This window comes from Panthera onca, chromosome D1 (assembly GCF_046562875.1).
Source record: "Panthera onca isolate mPanOnc1 chromosome D1, mPanOnc1 haplotype 2, whole genome shotgun sequence".
In the NCBI taxonomy this organism is placed as follows: Eukaryota; Metazoa; Chordata; class Mammalia; order Carnivora; family Felidae; genus Panthera; species Panthera onca.
Genome location: NC_138348.1, coordinates 41,573,153 through 41,597,682, shown reverse-complemented (window position 1 = coordinate 41,597,682; position 24,530 = coordinate 41,573,153). Strand labels below are relative to the sequence as shown.

Genomic DNA, 24,530 nt, shown 5'->3' with positions numbered 1-24,530 from the left:
ACTACTCTGCCCTGGTGGTGTGGGCACCTGGTAGTAGGGGTTGTGAGCAGGTGGACAGGGGAGCAGGTGGTGGAGGCCTGGACTGAAATTGGAAGTGAGAACCCAGGGCAGATGAAGAAAGGAGGTGCAAAGGGCGGAGGGAGCTGAGGCCCCAGGATGGCCGCAGTTTGGGCCTAGGAGTGGTCTCAGTCCTCTCCCTGACTCCATCCTTGAAGGGGTGTGACCATACCCCATGCACAGGGGTGCAGGTGGCAGGGGCACTTCAAGTAAGGTCTTCCCACAGTCACCCATCAGCCTTGGATCACCCAAATACTCTCCATCATGAGCATTTCCCCTCTTTCTTGCTGCTGTTGCACCCAGCTCTGATTCAGAACCAGGTGGGATGTGGACGTACTACCCAGCAAAGCAAGAAGATGATCCAATGAACAACTTGCTTTTGACAGAGCTCTCCATTCCCTGGTCAGCAGCCCAAGGGCACAAGGAGAGGCCCTCCTGCTTGAGTCTGTGTTGTGGGGGAGAGTCTGGCAACAGGCCCCTGGGGACAAAGGGGCAGAGATCCTGCCCATCCCCATGCCCTGGCACACGGCTGCCCCTCCATGAAAGAAATACAGGCCAGGGAGCTGTGGGCTCTTCACCTGGGGAGGTGGTGGTGATTGGAGGGAGACTAGTGTCTCTGTCAAGATACTCCCCAACCCCCAGGCCCCAGAAGGAAGTTCCCTCCCCAGGTACATGATACATACACTTAGGCTTGCGAAGGGGTATTGGGTGCACCTCAGCGGTGATGGTTTTAGATGAGAGCAGCTGTTCCTTTGAGCCCCAGTCTTCTTCCCACTGCTTCTTAAACTTCTCCTCCTCTTCCACAATCCTGAAATAAGATCCCCCGCCTGTGACTGGGGTCAGGACTTTTACAGGCCCACCCTCTGCCTATTGGGAAACCCTAACCAGCCTGGGGAGAGGCTGCATGGCTCTAGCTGTGATGCAGAAAACAAAGTTCCTGGCACTTGTATTCGACATTGAGTGTCAATGCCACCCTGGGGATTACAGGACTATGCTCTAGTTACCTTAATGCAATGGGCTTTACTAGAATTATGGAATGGCTACCAGGAGACAAGAAGGCCAGGCAAACTGGGCCTGGAGGGGGCCTCTGGCTGGCCACAATCCCAAGAGCACACTCACGTCTGCACGCAGACATGTGGACCCAAGCACTCACTGTTCCATCTCCTTCCGGTATCTTTCATTCTCCTCTGCTGCCTTCTGGGCAATTTCTTTTTTTCTTCTGAAACACAAATTCAGATTGGCATGCTAGAGTCTATGCAAGAGAAGTTCTCTCTTCCTTGTAGCTAATTCCTAATTTGAGAAAGGTTTAAAATCTTTCTTATGGGCTCCCTTCCAAGGATGCCTGGACCAGATTTGGATGCTGGGGAAGCGGGTCCAAGAAAATCTGGGCCTCGTGCTCTTGTGTGGTTTTGCCTGGTACTGCTGAGCAGAGATTCTGTGCTGCCAGGGATGGGAGGCGGATCGACGCAGGCCACACTCTATGTGTCTACCTTCAAACACTTAGATAAAGTGACTGACGGTAGGCAGGGCCTTGCTGGAGTCAGGTCCTCTGGGAGGAGGGCCCCAGGCAACATGTAGCCGGGGCCACTGGCCAAGGCCAGGGCAATGGGCAAGGTACCACCAGGGCTGATTCTCCAGGCTAATTCTGTGAAGGGAAAGAGGGAAAGATCCTGTCCACCTTCCTTTTCCAAATTGTTTTTACACTCCTAGAATGTATCTGGATTTGGATTTTGACAGTAGCTTTTTATTTGTGAATTGCTCACCACATTTATTGTCTCAGTCCATCATCTCAACCAACCTTAGGATGGGTGAGCCTTATTACCACAGACAGGTGTGAATCCCAGCTTGGCCACATGTGACTTTGTTCACAAGTGGCTTAACCTCCCTGAGCTAAGACCTCCCAGCCTCCTCACCTGTAAAATGGGTCAATACCATCTATCTTCCAGAGCTATTGTGGGAATTAAATTAAGCAAGACATAAACAAGGTCCTGATTCAATGCCGGCCACATGACTGATAGTCAACAAACATTAGCTACTGCTGGTAGCTTCCTCATTTTCCATACTTCTGGGTTTTGGAAGTCAAGGGCTCTCCTCAACTAGAAGGGGAGAGCTTGGTGGTCTGGAGGCAAGGGATGGATACACTGACCACCACTGAACCCATCTGGTCTGAGGACAGGCCTCAGGGGGGTAGGATGAAGCTGGCCCAGGACAGGGTGGGCAGGGAGGAGAGGGAGGGGGCACCCTGGCTGGCCACACTCACTGTCGTTCCATCTCCTGCTGCTCCTGGAGGATCTTGTTGGACTCCATTGCCAGCCGCTTCTGCATGAGAAGCTCTTGCCGCTGTAGCTCGCGCTGCCGTGCCTCCTCCAGCCGCTCCCGGTCTGTCAGGAACAGCTCTCGGCCCTCAGGGGAGTGAAAAGAGACCTCATGCTCAGTCTCCCAGGGAACCCGGCCATCCACTGCCACAGCCCTGGGGACCAAGATGCAGGTTGTCCTCTTATCAGCATGGCTCCCCGTGTCAGGCACTGTGGCTCCTATTGTCTCTGAGCAAGCTTCTCCCCGCTAGGCAGAGATCTCTCCCTCTGCTCTGTCAGAGCTTCAGGAAAGGAGACCCTCTGGCCCTTCCCAGGAGTGTGTGCCAGAGATCAGGGGTCTGAATGGCCGGGGTTGGAAGTCAGGGGTTATGGGGCCCTACCAGGTCATTCTGGACTTACAGCTCCAGCTACAATGGAGATGGTCAGGCTGCGGCTACTCTTCAGCACATTGACGGCCTGGGGGGACAAGCAGACAGACCTTGTCTGAAGCCTGACAGCCCAGAGCAGTCAAGGCCTCTACACATCACAGAAGGTCTCAGACCCCATGGCAGGATTGGGGGGTGGGGCATGGGAAGTGAAGGGCAGACATGATAACGGCCAGCAGGTGGAGACACCGCATCTCACCTCCTTGTGGTCCAGGTTGGAGAAGTCGATGCCGTTGACTTCGACAATCTGGTCCCCTGTCTGGAGGAGAAATGGAGAGGGTTCAGTGTGTCTCCACTATCTGTAAACCCACTCGGCTGCAGGAAGGGCTTCCCCCAGGGCCAGAGTCACATATTGGGTCTTCCAGTGGCTGCACCTCAGCTCTTCCTCATGAATAGAGCAGTTAGAAAGCTCTAATGGTATCCTCCCAGGGTGCCTACACTTTATATTTCCTTTATCGGCTGTCAAATATTATCCCATTAGAGGTTCATTCCTTTGGCTTAATTTGTATTTGCTTTAAAAACTCAGTTTGTAGACATAGGAGCCTTGGGTTTCTCATATAGCAGAGGCCTTATTGAGCCATAATAATATTTTGTATAATAGCTAGCACTCATCAATCCCTTACTATGTGCCAGGCACAGTTGGAAGCATATGTATTAATTCATTTAATCCACACAATGACCCTAGAAGGAAGACTATTGCCCCCTTTTTCAGGAGAGGAAACTGAAGTGCAGAAAAAGGAAGTAGCTTGTCAGAAGAAGAGATTGAGAGTTCTGGGGGCACCTGGGTGGCTCAGTTGGTTAAGCATCTGACTCTTGATTTTGGCTCAGGTCGTGATCTCATGGTTCATGAGTCTGAGCCCCGTGTCGGGCTCTGCACTGACAGTACGAAGCCTGCTTGAGATTCTCTGTCTCCCTCTCTCTCTGCCCCACCCATGCTTGTGCGTGCATGCGCTCTCTGTCTCAAAAATACATAAATAAACTTAAAAAAAAAAAAAAAAAGAGTTCTGGCTCTGGCACCAGACTACCTAGGTTTGAATCCCAGCCCTATTACACTAGGTACATGATCTTAGAAAAATCATACACTTTCTCCAGGTCTCAGTTTCTCCATCTGTAAAATGACAGTACCTAATTCTCAGAGTTCTTATACATTTTAAAGGGCTTAGAAAAAAGTCCTACCCTGTAAACACTCAATGAATGTCAATTCTTTACTATTACTACATCCCCAAGGTCAGGACCAAAGGCTCTCAGAGCCAGAGAAGACTGTAGAAAAGGTGAAACGTGAAGCCTTCACTTGGCGGATGGGGAGGAATCATCAGCCAGCGGCTGTTGGGAGAGGGCTGTGTGGAAAGGCCTGCACCTCCATCACTAGCGTGATGACCAGGGTCATCGTCTGACCCTGTACCCCTCTGGGGCATCCCAGTGTCGGTCACTCACCTCCAGCCCCACCTCAGCAGACAGGGAACCAGGCTTCACGTTGCTGATAAAGATGCCAGGTTTCTGGATGGGCCCACTGGAAATGCTGTGGGAGAGATGGGAAATATGGGTGAGGCTCTGCTCCTCCCTGGCAGTGCTGCTCATTCTCAATGTCCTGATCCCTCTGCCTGTGTGTCCCGTACGCTGGCCCCTCAGGATCCAGGTCACCCATGAGGCTCAGTACCCATGGGGCTCCGTCGTTTACCTGTCCAGCCTCATTTCCCTGCAGCAACAGCCACAGAAAAACTATTTGTAATTTCCCGCTACCCAACCCGTCACCCAATATATGGCATATGCTGTTGAGGTCTTTTCAAAACACAGCTGGCCCTTGAACAACATGACTTTGAACTACATGGGTCCACTTGTATGTGGATTTCTCATAGTACAACCCTGTAAATGCATTTTCTCTTCCTTATGGTTTCCTTAACAATAGTTTCTTTGCCCTAGCTTACTTTGTTGTAATAATACAGTATATAGTATATAAAACACAAACTATGGGTTAAGCAACTGTTTATGTTATCGGTAAAGCTTCCAGTCAACAGTAGGTTATTAGTTAAATTTGGGGGGAGTCAAAAAGGGGTCAGCTGTGGGACTCCAGGCAGCCACCGCTAATTGATGAAAAATAGCACAGGACGGGAGACCTATTTGCCATCTCTGATGCAGAAAGCAGCTTCATTAGGGCCCTTGCAACTCTACACTGTAAGTATTTAGTGGTTGGGAAGGAGGGACTCTTTAGCACCTATGCTTGGCAGAAAAGCATTGAATAAATGTGAATGAGTAGAAACAATATGAAAAAGTTAAATAATAATAGCTAATGTTTACCAACTGCTTACTACCTACTAGGCACTAAGCTGGTACTTTATCTCTACATCTCATTCTTGCTCACAACCACTGGTATCGTCATTCCCAGTTTATAGAGGGGGAAACTAGGCTCAGAGTGGTTAAGTGACCAGTCCAAGGTTCTAGAGCTCACAGGTGGAGAGCAGGGGCTGGAACCTAGATCTATAAGTGTACCACCTGTGTGTGTAATAAGACCACCTCAGGTGGCCTGATGCCTGTTTGCAATTCCCTGGCTGCCACTTAAGGAACCCCACAAGGTAATAAATGACAAGGGAACTGTAACAGAGATGGCCAGCTAGACGGGCCCCTTTTGCAGTGACTCAAGAGCCCACCAACGGAACACGGCTCTGCCTGTGGGCCTCAGTTTCCTCATCTATAAAATGGGCCTGTCAGAGCTGTCCTTCTGGCTGTATAGGGCTATTGTGAAGCCCAGAGAGGAAATCAGACACTGAGAAGTGTCATCTCCTCAGAAGCAGCAGTGAGAAAGGGGAGAAGTGTTAGGGGTCTCCTGGGGTCTACTGGCCATGAGAGAGCCCCAGGGCATGACTGACACCCACCTGCAGCCAAGGCCCCGGGATCCTACCAGACTGATGAAGACCTTCTTCTCCTTGTTTTCCCGACTGCCGGGGAAGCCCAGGCTGCTCCGCCCACCCTGGAGGAAGGATGGGATAAGGGTCACTGGGTGTCCACATGTGTGCAAGTGGTCTCTTGATTTCATAAAGTCCTTTAGAGCAAGTACTGCTGTCTTCATATAAGACTGCTTGCCATTATGTTCCTAGGGGGTATGTCTGCCCCAGCTGGGCCTGGCTGGATGCCCTGGGGGCCTCAGGGACGTTCTGGATATCTCTGGATGTCTTGGGAGCCTGTCTAAAGCCCCTGAAGGCACATCTCTGGGGCAAGCCCTCCCTTTGGGACCTGCTGCCCCTCCTTGAAGACAACCCTCTCCAGACCCCATCACAGGTGGTCCTGGCCCTTACCTCAGATTCTGACACAAACTGATCCACATACTGCCATTTGAGGGGTTCATCGGGAGAGCTAGTGGGACGGGGATGTAAAAGGGCAGTCATTAGAGAGAGATGTTTGAGGAACCAGGCTCCAAATCCAGATCTGCCCATCTGGAGCCTCCAGCCACTGCTGGCCCAGGAGCAGTACTGGTTTGGTGGAAGCCAGAGCCCAATGTGAATCCCAGGACCCTGACTGAGCCCACAGGGAAGAGTCTGTCTGCAGAGGAAGGTCCTGCTCACCTCTTCACGGGAATCAGGCCGATGTCTGTGGGAGAATGGCATAGGGGTTAGGACGGTGCCCCAGGAGCTAGGGACCCCACCGCCTATCCCACCCCACCCCACCCCTCCATCAGTACCCCTGGTCGTCTGGCCTCACTCACGTCTCACTTTGATGGACACGGTCTTCTTGGTGCGGATGAGGTTGATGACTTCCTCATGGGTGCAGGAGGAGATGGAATATCCATTGATCCGGACGATCTCATCCCCTACCTTGGCCACAGACAGAAGGAATGAGCACCAGGTTGAGAAGGCAGCTGGGCAGGCTTGCCACTAGATGCTCTGGGCCTGCTCTCTGGGAAAGGGGACGATGACATGCCTTCCCTCAGAAGAAACCTCGGTGTGTACCCTAGTACCTTGTTATAACCAACCCACTTTCCATCAGCTTGAGGGGTCCCAGGATAGTGACATTTCTAAGCAGTCTTTCTGATGGCATTTTACAGATGGGGGAACCAACATGGAGCGGGTGTGAGAGGCACAGAGAATGGGTAGCAGAGCTGGGACTAGAACTCAGGACCCTATATCCTCCCTCCAGAGTCCCTTTTCCCCACTGGGTCACCATCAGTTTCTATAACGCGTGCAAAGGGCAACCTTCACCTAGATTCAGGCAGTTCTTCCTTGGCCTTTGTCCCACCCCGCCCACAGAGTAGGTTCTCCTGTCTTTGTTAATCACTATAACACCATAACGGAGTTGGGGTGGGGAACTTCCATGATTCCTGACCCAAGTTCACATCACTGACACACACACACAATATCTTTCTTTCCACTCTATGGAAGCTTAATGGGCATTTTAACTCTGCCACAGCCCTGACCTCTGAATTCCCACTTGGAGTAAGCAAAGAAGAATGAATAAACACAAGGCTTTGGCATCAGATGTCCTGGATTCAAACTCCTGCTTCCATTTTGTTTCTTTTCTGCTTCCATTATCATTATTATTATTTTTTTAAGTAGGCTTCATGCCCAGTGCGGACCCTGATTCAGGGCTTGAACTCACGACCCTGAGATCAAGACCTGAGCTGAGATCAAGAGTGGGATACTTAATCCACTGAGCCACCCAGGTGCCCTCCAACCCCCCCCCCCCTTCTTCTATTCTTATTTGCTGCACAACCTTGGGTAAGTCTCCCTCTCTCTCTCTTTTTAAATATTTTTATTACTCAAAGAAAATCTTCATTTTTTTATTTAGCTTTCTGACTCTATGTGCTTTCAACACTTTCACGATGATTTTCTCCTCTTTAATAAGGAAAGCACGCTTGATCCTGTCATGAACACACTTAGCACACGGGAACCACCATAGGCCCTGCTGACATGTTTTTCCACTTTAGGCAACCTCGGAAGAACTGTAGGCGTCACAGCACGAGCTCCTTGAAGCTGGCCTGGGCACATGCCACATGTGGAGTCTGGTGCCTTCCCAACCTTCTTGGTCTAAAGGTAAATGATTCTATTGCCAGAGGTTCGGGACAGCTTAGTTTCATCAGAGGCTGTTTTGCAGGACAGCCTACGATGGTATGTCAAACGCTAGACCATTCGGAATGCCCGTGAACATTGTCCTCGGAAGAGGAAACAAGACCTTGGGCAAGTCTCTTGAACTTTCTGAACCTTAGTTCTTCTCATCTGTAAAATGGGGAGATGCCCAAGCAGCTGTGAGAATTAAGTAAGCAGGTCCATGTAAAGCCAGCCAGCACCTGGCACATTGGACAGTAATCAATCAATGGTCACAATTGTTACCATTAGTTGGGCCTGAGCCCTAAATATTCTTGCCCTGTTCGCAGGACTTTGGGCCTCATTTGATTGGGAGAGACAGGGCTCACAGGCCTGCAGGGACAGCCTTTGGATACAGATCTGTGGTGAGCTCATCCCCTGCTAGACACTGCTCTGGGCCCCTCCAAGCACTTTGGCTCTAGGGGTCAGTCTTGAAGCTCCTCACTTAACAACTGTGGGGCTGGAGGCACCTCGGTGGCTTAGTCGGTTAAACGCCCAACTTTGGCTCATGGTTCGTGGGTTCAAGCCCTGCTGTCAGGCTCTGTGCTGACAGCTCAGAGCCTGGAGCCTGCTTCAGATTCTATATCTCCCTCTCTCTGCTCTTCCCCTGTCTCTCCCTCTCAAAAATGAATAAACGTTTAAAAAAAAAAATAACTGTGGGCTGGAAGGACCCTTAGACATCACATGAAATCAAGGCCCAGGGAGGTGATGTTTTGTCTAAGGTCACACAGCCATTAGCTTCAAAACACGGACTGGATCCTGGATGCCCCTTTCTAGCCTGAGGCCAGCACAAGTCAGCTGACAACTTAACTCACACCACATGTGCTGTCCCTTTGGGGACTTGTTGGTACATGTGGGAGACACAGTTGACTCTGTGGGGTCTGGGAGCTGGGCGGGCCCACAGCCTGTGAGGGGTTTGCTAGGCCAACTTCCACCGTCTACAACATCATTACAGAGTCGCTTCTCAATATCGCCACCTGAATGCTTCCCTTCCACATCTCAACACAGACCCCAATGTTCACAGGGGCCTGACAAGAGTGGCAAGGGGCTTGAACAGGATGAGGCTCGCTAAAGAACTCTCTAGATTTCTGGGGACATCTCATGTGAGGAGAGCAGCTGGTCTAGTTCTTTGCACCCACTTTTTATAATGACTCTGTGTGTCCGTTAATCAAATGAGGAAACTGAGGCTCAGAGAAATAAAGGGATTTGCTCAAGGTCAGCTGGTGGGTAAAAAGTGTTCCTGGGATTTGAAGTCAGGTTTCCCACACAGACAACAAGCATTGTCTCTTGGGCATTTGGAAGCAGGGAGGAAGGGCACCTGGCCAAGCCTGACTGCAGTTCCCTGCATCCTGTCCTCTCTGGATTCTTGCCACCTGTCACAGATGATCTCAAGTCCCATAGGAAAGGCAGAGATTGCTCTGTCCATTTTATAGCTGGGACAACTAAGGCACACAGAATCATGCTCTAGCCCTGGATTATACAGCATGTTGTGCAGCAGAGGCTGCCCTGTGCAGGGCAGAGGACATAGGTTCAGACAGGATACATTTGAAGAAAGACCTAAAATATGGGGCGCCTGGGAGGCTCAACTGGTTAAGCGTTGACTCTCGGTTTCAGCTCAGGTCATGATCTCACAGTTTGTGAGTTCAAGGCCTGCATCAGGCTCTGTGCTGACAGCACGGAGCCTGCTTGGGATTCTCTCTCTCCCTCTCTCTCTCTGCCCCTCCCCTGCTTGCTGTCTCTCTGTCTCAAAATAAATAAGTAAACTTAAAAAGTAAATAAATTAAAATATGTCCAATAGGTGGACAAGAATGGAGAGATGGGAGTCCCAGGGCTGAGTCCCATTAATGGGTCCAAGTTCCCCACCTGGGGACCAGCCTCACAGGTCACATCAGCAGGGCCTTCAGTCCAGCCAGTCTGGACATGCCCCTCCCCTGCCTTCCAGAATCTTCTCCTGTCCTCAGATCTCAGGCATGAGATCTTCCCAGAAACATGAACCCCAGACAGGTGAATGGATATGGACGTTTTCCCCAAGCTCCTCTGAGTAAGGCTCCCTCTCTTGTTCCAAAAGGGAGCCTGCTTAGGACCCCAGTCAGAATGATTCCCACACAGGCTGCGATATCAGCTTTCCTCTCTCTCCCGCTCCAGCATGGAGCCCTGCAAAAGGCCCTTTGTGCAAGGCCCACAATGAAATGACGATCTGAGGGACAGCAGCACAAAGGACAGATGAGCCCATCAGCCCAAGAAAGAGAAGATAATTCATAAGCCTGAGAAACAGGTGGGAAGGTAAAACTCTAAGTTTCATTAAAATGCCCTGATGTCCCCAGTCACGGAAGCATCGTTGAGAAATGCTTGTCCTAAGAGGAAAGCTCACCCTGGAAAAAAAGAGGGCCTCAGTCGATGCCAAGAGAGGAGCTCATTATGTTTTTTCTCTGGCTGTGTTTCTGGGCTGGAAAATGTGCCCCACAGGAGCGGAGTAATGAAGTGGCTGAAATTTCAGCCACCACTGGCGAGCCGTGAGACAGGGATTTAGAACAAAGCAATGTCTGTCAGCTCCCACTTTCCACCTCCCTCTCCATGGGGCCTTGTACCATAAGTCTTGGAGACCCCTGAAGCCCCTGTCTTGGCAGCCTGATAACAAACATGCTGGCAGCTTTGGGAGGCAGTGGGAGGGCCTCTTCGATGCGGACACACAAAACACAGCTCTGTGCTCCAGCAGGAGTGAGACCTGGAGGTCGGCCCATCTCTGCTCGGACACTGAGATCACTGAGGTGTGGGACCCCAAGGGAGAGGCACCTGGGGTGCTGAAGAGAGATCCCTGGGCTTGGCAGACACAAGACCTGGTTTCAAATCCTGACTCTGACACTTACTGGCTGTGACTGTTTGTATCATGACAACCTGATGAGGTAGGGAGTATTATTATTATCCCCATTTTACAGATAACAAAACTGAGACATGGGGTTAAGTAATTTCATCATATTTCCATTGCCAATGAGTAGCAAAGCCAGGACAATCTGGCTTTCTAGGGTCTATGCTCTTAAGCACCACACTACACTGGGATTTCCTTTACCCTTCCAGTAAAAGGCTACACATCTGAAGCTTCAGGTGTTAGGACATAACTATGCTCTTCCTTTGGGAAGTGGGGTGGGTGGTGAAGGGCAGTATCCAGGTTCCCAGCTTGACCGAAGAAAACCGGCAATTGCCTGCAGCCTGATGTCTATGGGCCGAGGAAAATCTGTCAGGATGTGACAGTCCAAAGGAGACTTTCCTCCCCTAAACTCTCAGAAAGGTGAGGCGACCATGTTCAGAGGGGAGACAGGAAGCCTGAGGCCCTGACCCTCCATTCCCCTGGACTCTGCTCACTCACCTGGAGGCCGACACTGTCAGCCTGACCCCCTTTGATGAGGTGGGAGATGAAGAGCCCACAGCCGAACTCGAGGCCCCCACGAACACTGAGGCCGAGGCCTTCAGGGTGCAGACGGTCCAGACGCACCTCCTTCAGCTTCCTGCCATAGGAAAGGTCAGTGATGGCTCGGCGCTGCCCCATCCACTAGCGAGTGACCCTGTCCATCCCACGTGACCCTTCCCACCCCTGCCTCTGTCCTGGCAGCTCCCTCCATACCTGGAACGCCGGGGGGTCAGCTGGTCGTATTCCACCTGGTGCTTCAGTGGGATCAGGGGCCTGATGGCGTCAAACAGCGGCAGGCGGCTAGGCTCATTGATGACCAGCTTCAGGTCTCCCACAAGCACGACCACATCCATGGTTCTGTGGAGACACGGGGGATGCCTGGAGCCTCACCCATGGCCTGGGTGACATCCAAGGATTCCCAGAGGGTCCCCACCCACTGGGTCCAAGCCTTGGAAATGGGGAGAACACTCCTGAAAATCCCAGAGTCCCTAACTCTGGGCCAGCTGCCTCAGAAGAGCTTTGTTCTTTCACGTTAAATGTCACAAAGACAGGGGTGAGGTAGGGATCGTTAACCCATCCTCACAGATGAACTCTAAGCCAGCATTCAGACTCAGCTCTGCCTAAGTCTGAAGCCCAGGATCTTCCCAGCCAGGAAGCTTCATGCGAGATGCTGGTGACCCTTCTCACACCCCACTTCTGATCTGCAGCTAAGCTCTATAAAGTCTGCCCTCACGGTATCTCTCACATGACTCCTCTTCACACCGTTCAGATCCTCAGCATCTCTGGCCTGCTCCTCTCTAGCTGTCAGCCGACCTGCTCACTCTGACCTAATGTTTTCTTTTTTTTTTTTTTTAATTTTTTTAATGTTTATTTATTTTTGAGACAGAGAGAGACATAGCATGAACGGGAGAGGGGCAGAGAGCGAGGGAGACACAGAATCGGAAGCAGGCTCCAGGCTCTGAGCCATCAGCCCAGAGCCTGATGCGGGGCTCGAACTCACAAACCGCGAGATCGTGACCTGAGCTGAAGTCGGACGCTCAACCGACTGAGCCACCCAGGCGCCCCTCAGCTAATGTTTTCTAAATATAAGTCACTCCCCTTCTCAAAACCCTTCAATGGCTCCCCACTGCCCAGAGGACATCATCCATTCTCCTTGAAGGACTCAGGGCCTCCACGGCCTGTCTCCGTGGAGCTACTCCAGGCTTGTGGCTGTTCATGGCCTCTGTGTGCCCTGGGTTCTACTCCCCCAGATTACCTGTCACTTCCCTGTGCTTTCATGTCTCTGCACCTGTGCTCATATTGATCCCTTGTCCTGGAATGTCCTTCTCTGATATTTCCACCTATCAAAATCCTTCTTACCCTTCAAAACCTAGCTCAAGCCGTCCCGGTCCTCCCTGCCATGATGAGAAGCAAAAGCTCCTTTCTTCACCCTGCTTTTACTTCACCTTAGCAGTTATTCTGCTGTGACTTATATTGGAGTTCTTTGTGGTTGTAGTGTCTGTATACTCCCCCCACTGAGTCACGAGTTACTTAAAGAAAGAAACTAGATCTTTTTCATTTCCAGATTCTGCCTGGTACCCAGCAAGTGGTAGGAGCTTACAAATGTATGCTGGATGAATAAACAAGTGACATCTGACGTGTAGCTGGGGGCAGCTGGCATTTCTTGTTCTATCTCAGCACTTACATTCTGTTGAACCTTTCTGGCTACTTGATAGCCTCATCCATTGGATTGTGAGCAAACTGAGGGCAGCGACCGGTCTGTCTTGTTCACTCACGTGCCCTCAGCTCCTAGCACAGAGCCATGCACAGAGTATTTGTGTAAACATTTGCTAAGGCAAGTGAATGGTGTGTCCATTTGATTCCCAGGAGCACTGAGCATCTGTCCCCTTCCCAGAGCTCCCAAGGATGGGAGGGGGAGGTCCTCCTTTCTCAGAACAAGCCATCCCAGGGCTCTCTAGAGACAGAGGTACCCCGGGGTGGTCCATGGGAGCTGGACCCAGCACACTTACTGGTGATACATCCGCAGCACATCATACAGATAGTCCTTCTCCGCATCATTTTCAATCAGAAAATCCACCTAGAAAACCCAAGGGCAGAATTATAGCCCCAGGCCCAGCACTCCCATAGCAGACCCCGGGGAGGGGGAGGCCACTGCCAAGGGCCTCCTCAGCACCTCCACAGGGCTGGGGCTGTGAGAGGAGGGCAGCCAGAGGCCAGGCTGGCCCTCTGACCATAACACATCAGGCACATGCAGATCACCCCAAAGTGGCCACAGGAGTACCTCTGCACATCCAGATGTGGCCAGGCTGAACCTCATCCCCAGGCAGGTACACACATTCATATGCACACACATGAACCTCCGCGTGACCTTGATGCACTCCCATGACAGCAGTGTTACCGCTCACCCCATGGCTATGTCACCAGAGTCCAGAGTGGCAATGCCAGTGTCAGATCCCTGGTCTGGAAGAAGCCCAGTGTCTTACCTGATGGTGACTGTAGTGCCGGATAACTGCTTTCAGAAAGGATTTGGGCCACTCGCTCAGATAGCACATCCTACCCGCTGGAAGGACCCTACCGTTCTTCTCTGTCACCAATGCCAGGGGCAACTTTGCCTTGTCCTGTCCTGGCCTAGGCTGGGCTAGCCCTGCCGTCTGTCCACTAGTCAGCCTCCTGGCTACTCCTTCACCTCTCCACATCCCTTCAGTCCCTCACCTCCCCTCCCCCTCCAGGGGGAGAGTCAAGTTACATCATTTCAACTTTGCTGACGTCAATGGCTGGGACTCCAAGGTCAGGGTCAGGAGCTGTTTCATTAGCACCTCAATCCCAGGGGAACTGGTGGGTAGAAGCCCCAGATTCCACTCCCAGTTCAGTGTGAATCTCTACACGCTGTATCCTTGACTCTCTCTTTAGCCCAAGACTGAATAAGAGGGCAAGAACAGCTTCCAGCTGGGAGGCGGGTCAGGAGGCTCTGAACGGTGCATGGTCAGGAAAGACTCTACAAGAGGAGGCTTGGATTCCCCTTAAATGAAGGCAGGGTTCAGGTGGGAGGAGGCAGGACAGTCCATCTTGCACCAGTTTGTGACCTACTCTTTTGTGATGAGCTGGAACTGAGCTAAGAGGGATAGAACCAGGAGGCTGTGGCAGATGTGTGCTGAGGAGTGATGGGAAGGCGGTGGCCCAGGGCTGACCAAGAGGATAGAAAGAAGGCGCTAGACCAGAGCAACTGGAGTGCATTCATCATTCAGTAGACACCTCTGGGCCCTGCACACCTCTGCATGGCACAGTGCTGTCAAGGATCTACTGCATGCCAGGTGCTTTCCACTGAGCGCAGGGTATTAGGACATTGGCATAAAGTGCCCTGGAGCAGGGGCTCCTTGAATTCGGCCCTTGGACTGCTCCTTGTTCTCTCATTCAGGCCATACTCTGCTTACTGACTGCCAACCATGTCTAGGAACTTTACGTAAATTCTCTTAACCTCCCAACAAACCTCTGACATGCATGGATACTATCATTCCCCTTTGAGAGAAGAGAAAATATAGGCTCCAAGAAGGAGCAGAGCTGAGACTCCAACGTATGCCGGCTGGCTCTAAAACCTTTGCTTTGTTTCTGACCACCACATAGTATCCACTTACCGGATACAACTTTTTGTATGCATTCGTCTAACAGACATTTACTGAGCACCTACTGTGTGCAAGACACTGCGTCTTTTTCTAATTAGATTTAAAAATCTTTTCCTTTTCTTGGATCTCTCTTGACATGGGCACAGAAACCCCAAAGGAGCCCAGCATCTACAAATACTTTATCACATCAATCCCTCCTTCCCGGCCCACCTATCTCTGGTCTCCTTCATCCTGCATCAGCATTCTCTGGCTGATCCTCAACTAACTCTTTGCTATCTGTCTGTATGGTAGGGGGAAGGGGGGCTCAGGCCCCCTGTCTAGGGCCCTTGAGGCAAATTCTGCGTTTAGCCTTGGGCCCTTTCCAGCCTCATCTCCCAGCATTCCTCCATATGGACTGGCCCTTCAGGAGAGCTGCACGGGGAAAGCAAACAACATTCAGCTCATGCAAATACACCTCCAGGTGTGCACCCTGCCAAAGACCGAGAAAGAGAGCAAGAGCAAATTAAATAATGCATGTTGTTCCACTCAACGAACATCTGCCCTTCTCAGGCTGTTGTGGGGACTAAATAAGCAAATATACACAAAGTATTTAGAACAGTGCCCAGGGCTCCCAAATCTTGAGGACTCTGAAACATGTGCTGAGTCTCTTCCTTTCTGTCTCCAGACCCACTCTGCAGCCTTCTCCACACTGCCCTGTGTCCCAGGATGCTTTGCCTGGGCTCCCTGCCCTCTGACACCCAGCTGGTGTGAGAGCCCGAGGAGAGAGAAAATGGGGTTCTGACTCCCCCGCTCACACTCTCTGCTACATCACCTTACAAGCAGCTCTGAGCTTCTGCCTGTAGCCATGGCTCTCCCCTTCCTTTGCCCCTTCAGGAGCACTTGGGTTCCTGCTGCTGCTCCCAGGCCCTGTCACCACACTTTGTGGGTTCATGCGTCCCTGCCCATCCTTCGTAAAGCTCTCTTTAGTCTCCCATTTGGGAAACCGTTGGGATAAGCCACATGCTTCTTGCCTCAACTCTGGCCGGTGTGAAACACTGGCTCTTAGCAGTGGTAGTACCAGCAGCATTTTCTCCCTGTGAGCTCTTCCTCCACCTTTAAGATGCCTCAAACATCAGCTCTCCTTGGTCAAACCTCTCCTCATGCTCCCCCACAAGTCCTGTGCTGTCATTCTGCGCACGTGACACCACTTAGTTCCCACCCCTGCCACAGCACTCACCAAGCTGTGTTGTACATTCTCTCTTTACTCTCCTGTCTCCCCACTAATCTGTGTGTGGCCCAGACACGGGCCTGGGAGGAGTGTGGCAGGGTGAGGCCAACAAGCCCCTTCCCCGGCTGACTCTGCACTTCTCTGGGCTTCAGTTTCCTCATAAAATGGGGATGAAAGTACCTATTTCATAGGATTTCATCCTTCTTTGAGACCCTAATCGTTTTTTTTTTTTTTATTATTATTCATTGAGTTAATGCCTGGCACGGTACCTGGCAAATAGTAAGTGCTAAGTGTTTGTTGACCAGAACTAAGTAAATGAACACAGATTCTATATTCTCAGCAGCTAGCAGGCCGTGGGCACTCCATAAATGTTGCTGGAATGAATGGATCCAGTCACACTTCTCCTCAGGCCTTCAGAGCACTACCCCTGGGTAGTACTGGGTATATTTGGTTCTTGTTTTATTATTCTTCATCCTTTCAAGACACCTGTGTCTTGCTGGCTAGTTGGTGGCATTTGTTTCCATTTTTAAATTTTTTAGAGTTTATTTACTTCTTTTGAGAGAAACAGAGAGAGAGAGAGAACAAGCAGGGGAGGGGCAGAGAGAAGAAGAGACAGAATCCCAAGCAGGCTCCCCCACCACCAGTGCAGAGTCCAGTGCGAGGCTCAAACTCATGAACCATGAGATCACAGCCTGAGCCGAGATCAAGAGTTGAATGCTTAACTCACTGCACCACCCAGGCACCCCTAGTTGGTGGCATTTGACCCAGTGCTTGGCACACCTGATCATGCCCTCTTCCCCTGCTTCTCCTACCTCCCTTGCTGTTCCTTCCTCTCTTCCTCTCCTCTAAAGGTTGGGGTGCCCTGGTGCAGTCCTGGGTCTTCTTTTCCTCTTCACTGTGTCCCTACGTCACCTCATCAGTTTCAGAGGTTGAGCTACCATTTATTCCTCAAGGACTCACTGCAGCTTATCTCCAGCACAGATCTCTCCCCCCATCTTCAGACTCCCACAGCTCCTGGCCTTCTTTGTCACCTCTCTACTTAATGCTTGAACAGGCATCTCAAACTTACAACATTCAAAATGGAACTCTTGGTTTCCATCACCTCCCATCTTGTCCCCACCAACCTGCTCCTCCCAAAATGTAGACTCCCCTTTGATGCCTCCCTCTCCACACCCACAGCCACCCATCACCAGAACCCACTGGGTCTACCTTTTCTCATGTCCGGGGTCTGACTGCTCCTCATGCTCGTCCAAGCCCCCACCTCTGGCCTGGGCTGCTGTAGGAGCCTCCTGCCTGGGGTCCCCCTTCCACGCCTGGCCCCTTCAGTCTGCTCTCTACCAGCACTCAGAACAATCCCTCGTGTAAGGTGCAAGGCAGTCGTGTCACTCCCCTGCTGGCTTCTCATCACTCTGAGAACAAAACCCCAAGTCCTGACCCTGGTCTACAGGCCCCCACCCCACTCTAATTCATCACCCATTACTCTTCAATCTGTAATTCCTCTCAGAAACACCACCCTCCCTGCTGTTCCTAAAGGCTTCAGGGCCTTTGTATTTTACTGTTCCCTCCTCTTGGAATATTCTTCCAAGTTCTTCCACTCCTTGGAATGGCTCCTTCCCTCCCTTCTTTCTAGATGTCTGTTCAAATATCACCTTTTCAGAGAGGCCTTCCTGACAACCAACTGGTTGCTCTCTGTCCTCTCATCCTAGTTTATTTTATGACATGTATCACTACTTTGCATTGTATGATACTTGTATTGGTTTACTTGTTAACTGTCTGTCTTCCCCACTAGAGTGTACTAAGGAGCCAGGGACTTTGTTTTATTATTCAACGGTTAGAGTAATGTTGGGCATATATTAGGAGCTCAGTCAACGTTTACTGCATGAATGATTAGTAAAACCTTGGAAGGCAGGGGGCCTTTCTGACCTTCTTATTGATCCCCTTCCTCCTGCCCCCAGGGGCCTGGCCTCGGCAGGGTACACTACAGATATCCATAAATGAATGATTACTGAACAGGCAACAAAAACTTTTTGAGCAAATGAGTAACCAAGTTCCTCCAACATGCAGGCACAGTGAGCAGAAGGACAGCCTTCTTTTGAAAATCTGGTTCTCTGGGGACGAGGCTTACTTGGTCTCTGATGCTCCCCTTCCCTCTCCTTGGTATCCTGGCCCCAGGTGGTGACTGGGAAGGGCATGTAAGTACTGCTGATGTCCTTGGGAAACTGCACAAGCCCAGAGAAAGGGACTCTACTCAATAGCCTGGAGCCTGCTGGCTCATCCAACAGGATGCTCTGCAGGTATCTGCGGGTGGCCATGGACCAAATGGTTACCACAGGTCCAGAGTAGCCAGTACTTGAATTCCTATTTAATCCTAACTGTCCAGTGTGGTAAGCACTGTAAACCTCATCTCATAGCCGAGGAAACTAGAACTCAGTGAGATTAAATGGCTTGCCCAAGGTCTCACTGGCGGTGAGTGGCAGGGTTGAGATTTGACCCCAGTTCTACCCAACTTCATATAACAGACAACAACAATGGACATTTGTTGAGGACTCACTAAATATCACAGTCTATTTAAACTCCCTACACCCGTGTAGATCTCACCCAACACTCACAAGAAACTTAGTAGGCAAATATTATTGTTATCTTCATTTAACAAATCAAAGAGCGGAAGCACAGAGAGGTTAATAACTTGCTCAAGGCCACACAGCACTTTCCATGACAATATACCACTTTTAGTGCTACTCCCAACAGATAAAGATTTTCATTACAAACCATTCCCAAGGGGTAAATTTGCACTACAGCACTAAGGAAGGGACACCTAGAAAACAATCAACAGAAGCTGTAAATTTCACCCAGTATGGCTGTGCGCCCCCATCTGTATCCTCTGCTGCTTTGTCCTCTCTCCCTAGTTCCTAGATGATCTCAACCTGGGAGGCGAAGGCTCCTGCCGTCTTGGAGGCTGCAGGGCACAAAGTCCAGCCTAGGCCTTGCCCACATGGCGCCGGCCCCGCCTGCACACACAGGGGCATAAATAGGTAATGACTCCTGTGATGAGGAAGAGCAGGGCAATGGAAACACGAAGACCCGAAGTCCTTTGGAACCTGCAGGCCCTGGTGAAGAGAAACAGGGGCTAACTCCAGGGCAAGTCAGACACCAGGGACTCCATAGGTAATTCTTGAAAGAGAGGCAAAGATAGTACCCACAGGGAAGAGGCAAAAGAGGACCTGACATTACTTTCTGCTCAGGGGCAGGAAACTGAAATTCAAGCCTGAGCCTTGCGGTGGGGATGAGAGGCTGTGCTCCTTTGAAGTGGGTTGCCTGAAATCTACACTCACCAAATGTCCCCTGCGGCTGAAATTTCTCCCCTCACGTCTCTGCACAACAGGATGCACTGGTGAACAGTTTCATGCTCCCCTTGCTAGTCACCAGCCCCAAACTCCTGCTGAATTTCCAGCTATCTCTCATCCTTAGAATACCCAAGCCCTCTTTTTTAGGAGACTTCTGCCAGTGTGAGCTTCCTCCTTCGTACTCCCACCAAACCTTGATCCCAACACTCAGCACCCAGTCGTGGGTAATTATTAATGTAGGGTCTGCCTCCCGCTTGTGCAGCTAGCAATGTGAGGGCACAGATGAGGTCTGGCACTGAGTGGGTACTCCAAATACATTTATTAACTGAATGATTCCCCCTGGCCCTTAGCTCCTGTGGCCTCTACATTGACTGGCTCCTCTGGCTCCCTGGGCCTCTCTGTGAGGAGAGAGGGGTTAAGCACCCTGACTTTGCCTACCTGAGCTCTCCTCCCTCAGGCCTGGGAAGAGGTTTGGCCTGGTCTAAAGACACTGCCCCATCGGGCTCTGTGATGGCCTCAGGGCACAGAGTCACCTGTCCCTCAGGCAAAGCCTGTGGGTGGCTCCAGATCCCCTGGCTTCACCCTTGGGCTCTGAAGCATCCTAAGTCTTAGTGGGGAGGTCTGCTGGGTTACCTCCAATGGTCCTCTCTGGTCTCAGGACCTCAGCAACTCCCACACAGCTCTGGAAACAGTTCTGGAAATACCCTGGGTGAAATCCAGCCCCCTTCTGTGAGGGCCTGAGAATCCTGAACCATCCTTGATGTCCCTTACTGGGACACACCAGGGGAGATATAGCTCCGTCTGAAGAGTCTGGCTGACTCTCCGTACCTCCTCCCTTCCTCCCACTGCCCCCTTGTCAGTGCCAGGGGCTTGCTTCTCAGGCCCTAAGATATGCCCTGAAGTGGGGAAAGGCGCCCTGAAGTGGGGAAAGGCTCCCTAAAGTGCTTCTAACTCATGTTTTGAGGTCAAAGGACAGAGAGAGATGACCAGTTTTCCTTCCCACCAATTCTCACCTCTCAGACACTGTCCCATACCCTCTCCATATGCTCCAACAGCCCTGAGCTTGGGGCACTAGGAGCTGGGGGACTGACTATGGGGCATGTCAGAGAAGCACCCTGTCCTCAGGCCAAGGCTGGAAGGAATTCCAACCCCAGAGAAGTTCCCACCCTTGGAGAGCAGAAGGAGAAAGGGCATTTTCTGGAGATCGGTTTATGGGTTCCCACACCTGGAGTCTTAGTGTCCCCTCCCTTATTTCACTGGGGATCCCAGCTGGAAATCAAACGACTCTCAGGGGTCCCAGTGCATCCACAGCTCTAAGTCCGGGCTGGAAAAGGGAGGGGTGGCACTCGGTCTGACAATCCCCCACTCACCCTGTCCAGGACTCCGGAGTCCTGGACGCTTTAGGGGCCCCTAAAAAGCTCTGACCTTGTGCCGGAACTCTCGAGCCACCTTCCGGTCCATGGCTGGGCCAGATCGCAGCGTCGCCACACAACTCGCTACTCCGGATGCCTGGCGGCCCCAAGCCGGCAGGAGCCGCAACGAGATCCGGCAGCCCTGGGAGCGGTGGGGGCGTGGCCTGGGCGCGGAGGGGCGGGGCCTGGGCGGGGCCGCTGGGCCGTCCAGAACACCTGTCCGGAAGCTCGTCGCCTCCCACAGACGCCCTCCGGAGCAAATGTCCCCGACTGTGTGTATGTTGTGGTGGCGGCGGTGATTGAACTCGATGCTGGCCCTCCCCTTGGAGGGTTCGATGAAATCTACACGGGTGTAGGGAGTTTAAATAGACCGTGATAGTTAGTGAGTCTTCAACGAATGTGCGTTGTTTTGTTGTTTATTATCTGGAGTTAGGCAGAACTGGAGTTAGACAGAATCTCAACCCTGTCACTCACTGCCAGTGAGACCTTGTGCTCCCCCAAACACAAGCAGTTGAGGGAGAGGATCTCAGGAGGCCTGGGGAGGTTTGAAACTTTTTTGGGGGGGGTCAGACTACTTTTTTGTGGAGGTCCTGAGACTCACATCAGTGGGTAGGGATAATCAATGGATGCGCAAATAGAGGCACATTCGTGCACTCCTGAGGCTTTCACCCACTGCCAGGCATCTCACCTCCAGTGCAATTCTATAAGGCCTCCTCCATGGGCTTATTCCCATTAGGAAGAAATCTTTGATCTGTGAATCCCTTCAGTCTGGGTCTTAAGAGGCTCACAGAGGCCTGAACCAGTGGGTGGCAGTGCCCCTCCCGAACCAACTTTCCATCCCACATCCCTAGCCCAATCTCACTCCAAACACACACACACACACACACACACACACACACACACACACACACACACGCTCACTGAGGCATGGAAGGGCCTGGCAGTGACATCCTGATTTACTGCTGACCTTTACCCAGGGCCCAGACCCCCATCTGATTCATTTGATTTATTCAGCCAAAGTTCGCTCAACTCCTAGGTCTAGGGCTGGGGTACAAAGACAATGATGAACCAAGCCTGGGACAAACTGAGAGGAAAGAGTGGATTAGGAAAGAGGTGATAAAAATAGGTGTGAATGAGAGCGAGTGGGACCTTTAATCTTGGAGCTTGTGCCTGGATTTAACCCATGGTGGGAGCCTGATCTGTGTGCACCGTGTCAGGGAGCAGGGGACAGGGAGATGGACAGCAACCCAAAAGACTGAACCACTTATAATCATAACTTCAGGGACACCTAAAGACCCCCCTCCTTTTCATCTTATCCCCAGTGGCTGAAGCTTTGCCAACAGACTTGTTTTTATTTGAGCTAAATTATTGCCTACTTTAGGATATAAATCCTTCCTGGAGAAGAAGCTTGAAATATTATCCATGTTCTCACCTTAGTATTAACTAGTTAAGGCAGAGATAAAAGGTGAAGAATGTGGGATTTTCAAAGGTCCAGGAAAGACACATAAAATATATTCTCCTCTAACTTACTTTGTTGATTTTCTACATCTGTTAACTAAGTCATATGGCTGTTATTTCATAGAATCCAGGCAAAGTGGCAAATGTCCTTACAAGGGGAATGCAGTCCACTGGCCACCTCAGTCGTTTTCCATGACCACCACTCCCACAGGCTCTCTCCTTCTTTAAATGCTTTATCTTTTGGTTTTGAGGACAGCACTGAGTCCTGTCTCTCCTCTCCTGTGAATGTTCCTTTTCAAGTTTTGTCTTCACCCATTCCCTAACCAGGGCTCCTTAAGTCTCCATCTTTGATTCCCTCCTCTTCTTCTCATCTATGCCTACAGCTCCAAATACTCTCTGTGGGGATGTGTGCTTTATTTCCCACTATATTCCCAGAACAAGGTGTGGTAAGAAATAGATGCTCAACAAATTTGTTCAATGGATGAATAAATGAATGCATTCCAAGTTTATATACTGAGTCCACCACCACCATTATCATCATAATTTCTGCAAGACTTGCATCTGGTTTGTGTTCCAACACTTAGTTAGCCAAGGGAGTGATACACAGGTTCCCAAGGCTGCCAAGCCCACATTTCCAACGTTAAACAATTCCTTCTAGAGGGAGTATATCTTGTTCAAAATTAAAGTGTTTTTATTTGTTTGTTTTTGTATGTTGTTGTTAAAGTCTGGCCTTGATGGGATCAATAATATGGGAGTGTGAGGCACTTCTGTCATTCAGTCAACATTTTCTGAGCTGGGGCCTGAACTAGTGCTGGACATACAGAGGACTAAGTCATGATTCATTCCCTAGAGGTGCTCAGAACAGGTAGAGTAGGGACTTGGGGAACCAGGAAGTTGTAATGGTGAGTGGTGCTAGGATTCTGCAGGTTTGATTCTGATACTGACAACGGACCACCCAGCGGCATGTCCCAGGGCTTCTGTAAAGGAGAGTGGAAGACCAGACTCACACAAGCATCTTGGGTGTCTGGTGGAAGGGCTTTCCAAAACCCAGGTTTCTGAGTTGGGGATCTTTGAAGGGTAAGGGATGTTGGGGGCTGCACTTGCTATCTCCTTGCTCCACCGGGGAACTTAAGGCTTAGTGATCTGAATCCAGCCTCCCCTGGGGAGGGGCAGCCACAGGTCACGTGGGGCAAAGGCAGGGCTGAGATCTGGCGCCTAAATTATGGTAATGAGCGGGGCAGTCCTGTCACTCTAGCTCCGGGAGGAGCCCAGCGCCTGGGAGGAGGGGCCAGGGGAACCTTCAGGCCAGAGAGTGAGAGGGACTGCGGTCGCCGAGTGGAGATGTGACCCTGCGTTCGCCGGGACAGACACTCGGGCTCCCGATCCTGCGTTCAGGCTTCCCAGTCCCCTTGCGCCCCTATGGGGGCCCGGGCCCCGCGCGCCCCCGCGCCCGCGCTCTGCCTGCTACTCGCCTGCGTCTCGCTGCCCTGGGGTGAGCCGACGAGCCCGTCCCTGAGGGTGCAGGCTCTCGGTGAGAAAGGGTGTGGGCTAGGGGAAGCCAGGGGCCGGGGGGAACTTTTAGGAGAACCGGCCTGGCCAGGTTTCAGAGAGGGAGGAAAAAGAGGTTTGAGGGAGGGCAGGGCCACGGCCAAGGAGAGGGTCGGAGGGGACGCGGAAGGAAAAAGAGGCCGGCGACAGCCAGGGGAATGGGTCCCAAGTTAGGCAGGATGGAAGAGACCCCAGGTGGGGAGCTAGAGAGAACTGGGGCACAGAGAGTAGGAGGAAAGAGGGAGGAGACCCTTGTAAGAGAGGTCGCCAGAGAGAGGGAGAAAGGATTGAAGTCTGTAGGGAGAGAGAATGGGGGGATGCAGAAGAGGCTTCCTAGCAGGTGGGGGGTTAGGTGGTGGGAGACCCAACAAAGAGAGGCCTGGCTTGAGTGGAAAGCAATCCCCCTTCCCAGCCGCAGCCCCCACGGCACCCACAGCCCAGGGCAATCCAGTGCTGCAGCCCGAGCCTGCCCGGGATCCCAGGTGAGTAGGGGCAAGCCTGTGGCTACTGCATCCGCGGCTCCCATCTTTGTTTCTAGTATGGATGACCCCAGGGTTTTAGCACAGAGGGTAGGGGGGAGGCTTGGAGGTGGTGGGGATGTATGGCCCATTACTATCCCCTCGCCCATGTTAGACTTATTTCTCATCTAGCCACAGCTCTCAGGAG

General features: G+C 51.5%; 2 protein-coding genes and 1 pseudogene across 4 annotated transcripts in view; 1 reads left to right on the top strand and 2 right to left on the bottom strand.

Annotated features, from left to right (window-relative positions):
- USH1C (USH1 protein network component harmonin) overlaps nt 1–21,012 on the bottom strand; it is a 47,020-nt gene extending 26,008 nt beyond the window's left edge. The window contains exons 1-14 of one of the 3 annotated variants that reach the window (XM_060606155.2): nt 20,872–21,012; nt 13,285–13,352; nt 11,489–11,632; nt 11,234–11,372; nt 6,495–6,603; nt 6,355–6,379; nt 6,088–6,145; nt 5,668–5,762; nt 4,232–4,316; nt 2,997–3,056; nt 2,772–2,828; nt 2,318–2,460; nt 1,211–1,276; nt 741–865 (exon numbers count right to left, since the gene is read on the bottom strand). In XM_060606155.2, the coding sequence (XP_060462138.2) occupies nt 741–865; nt 1,211–1,276; nt 2,318–2,460; nt 2,772–2,828; nt 2,997–3,056; nt 4,232–4,316; nt 5,668–5,762; nt 6,088–6,145; nt 6,355–6,379; nt 6,495–6,603; nt 11,234–11,372; nt 11,489–11,632; nt 13,285–13,352; nt 20,872–20,907 (1,210 nt within the window). In that variant the 5' untranslated portion in view covers nt 20,908–21,012. The remainder of the gene's footprint in view (nt 1–740; nt 866–1,210; nt 1,277–2,317; nt 2,461–2,771; nt 2,829–2,996; nt 3,057–4,231; nt 4,317–5,667; nt 5,763–6,087; nt 6,146–6,354; nt 6,380–6,494; nt 6,604–11,233; nt 11,373–11,488; nt 11,633–13,284; nt 13,353–20,871) is intronic. The other 2 variants (XM_060606152.3, XM_060606154.3) reach the window with 2 other exon arrangements.
- On the bottom strand, nt 7,541–7,914 carry LOC132661516 (large ribosomal subunit protein eL34 pseudogene; annotated as a pseudogene).
- A 2,606-nt stretch (nt 21,013–23,618) lies between the features above and the next one.
- Nucleotides 23,619–24,530, top strand: part of OTOG (otogelin) — a 90,872-nt gene continuing 89,960 nt past the window's right edge. Inside the window, exon 1 of the mRNA XM_078432621.2 lies at nt 23,619–23,847. Within this exon, the coding sequence (XP_078288747.2) occupies nt 23,736–23,847 (112 nt within the window). The 5' untranslated portion in view covers nt 23,619–23,735. The remainder of the gene's footprint in view (nt 23,848–24,530) is intronic.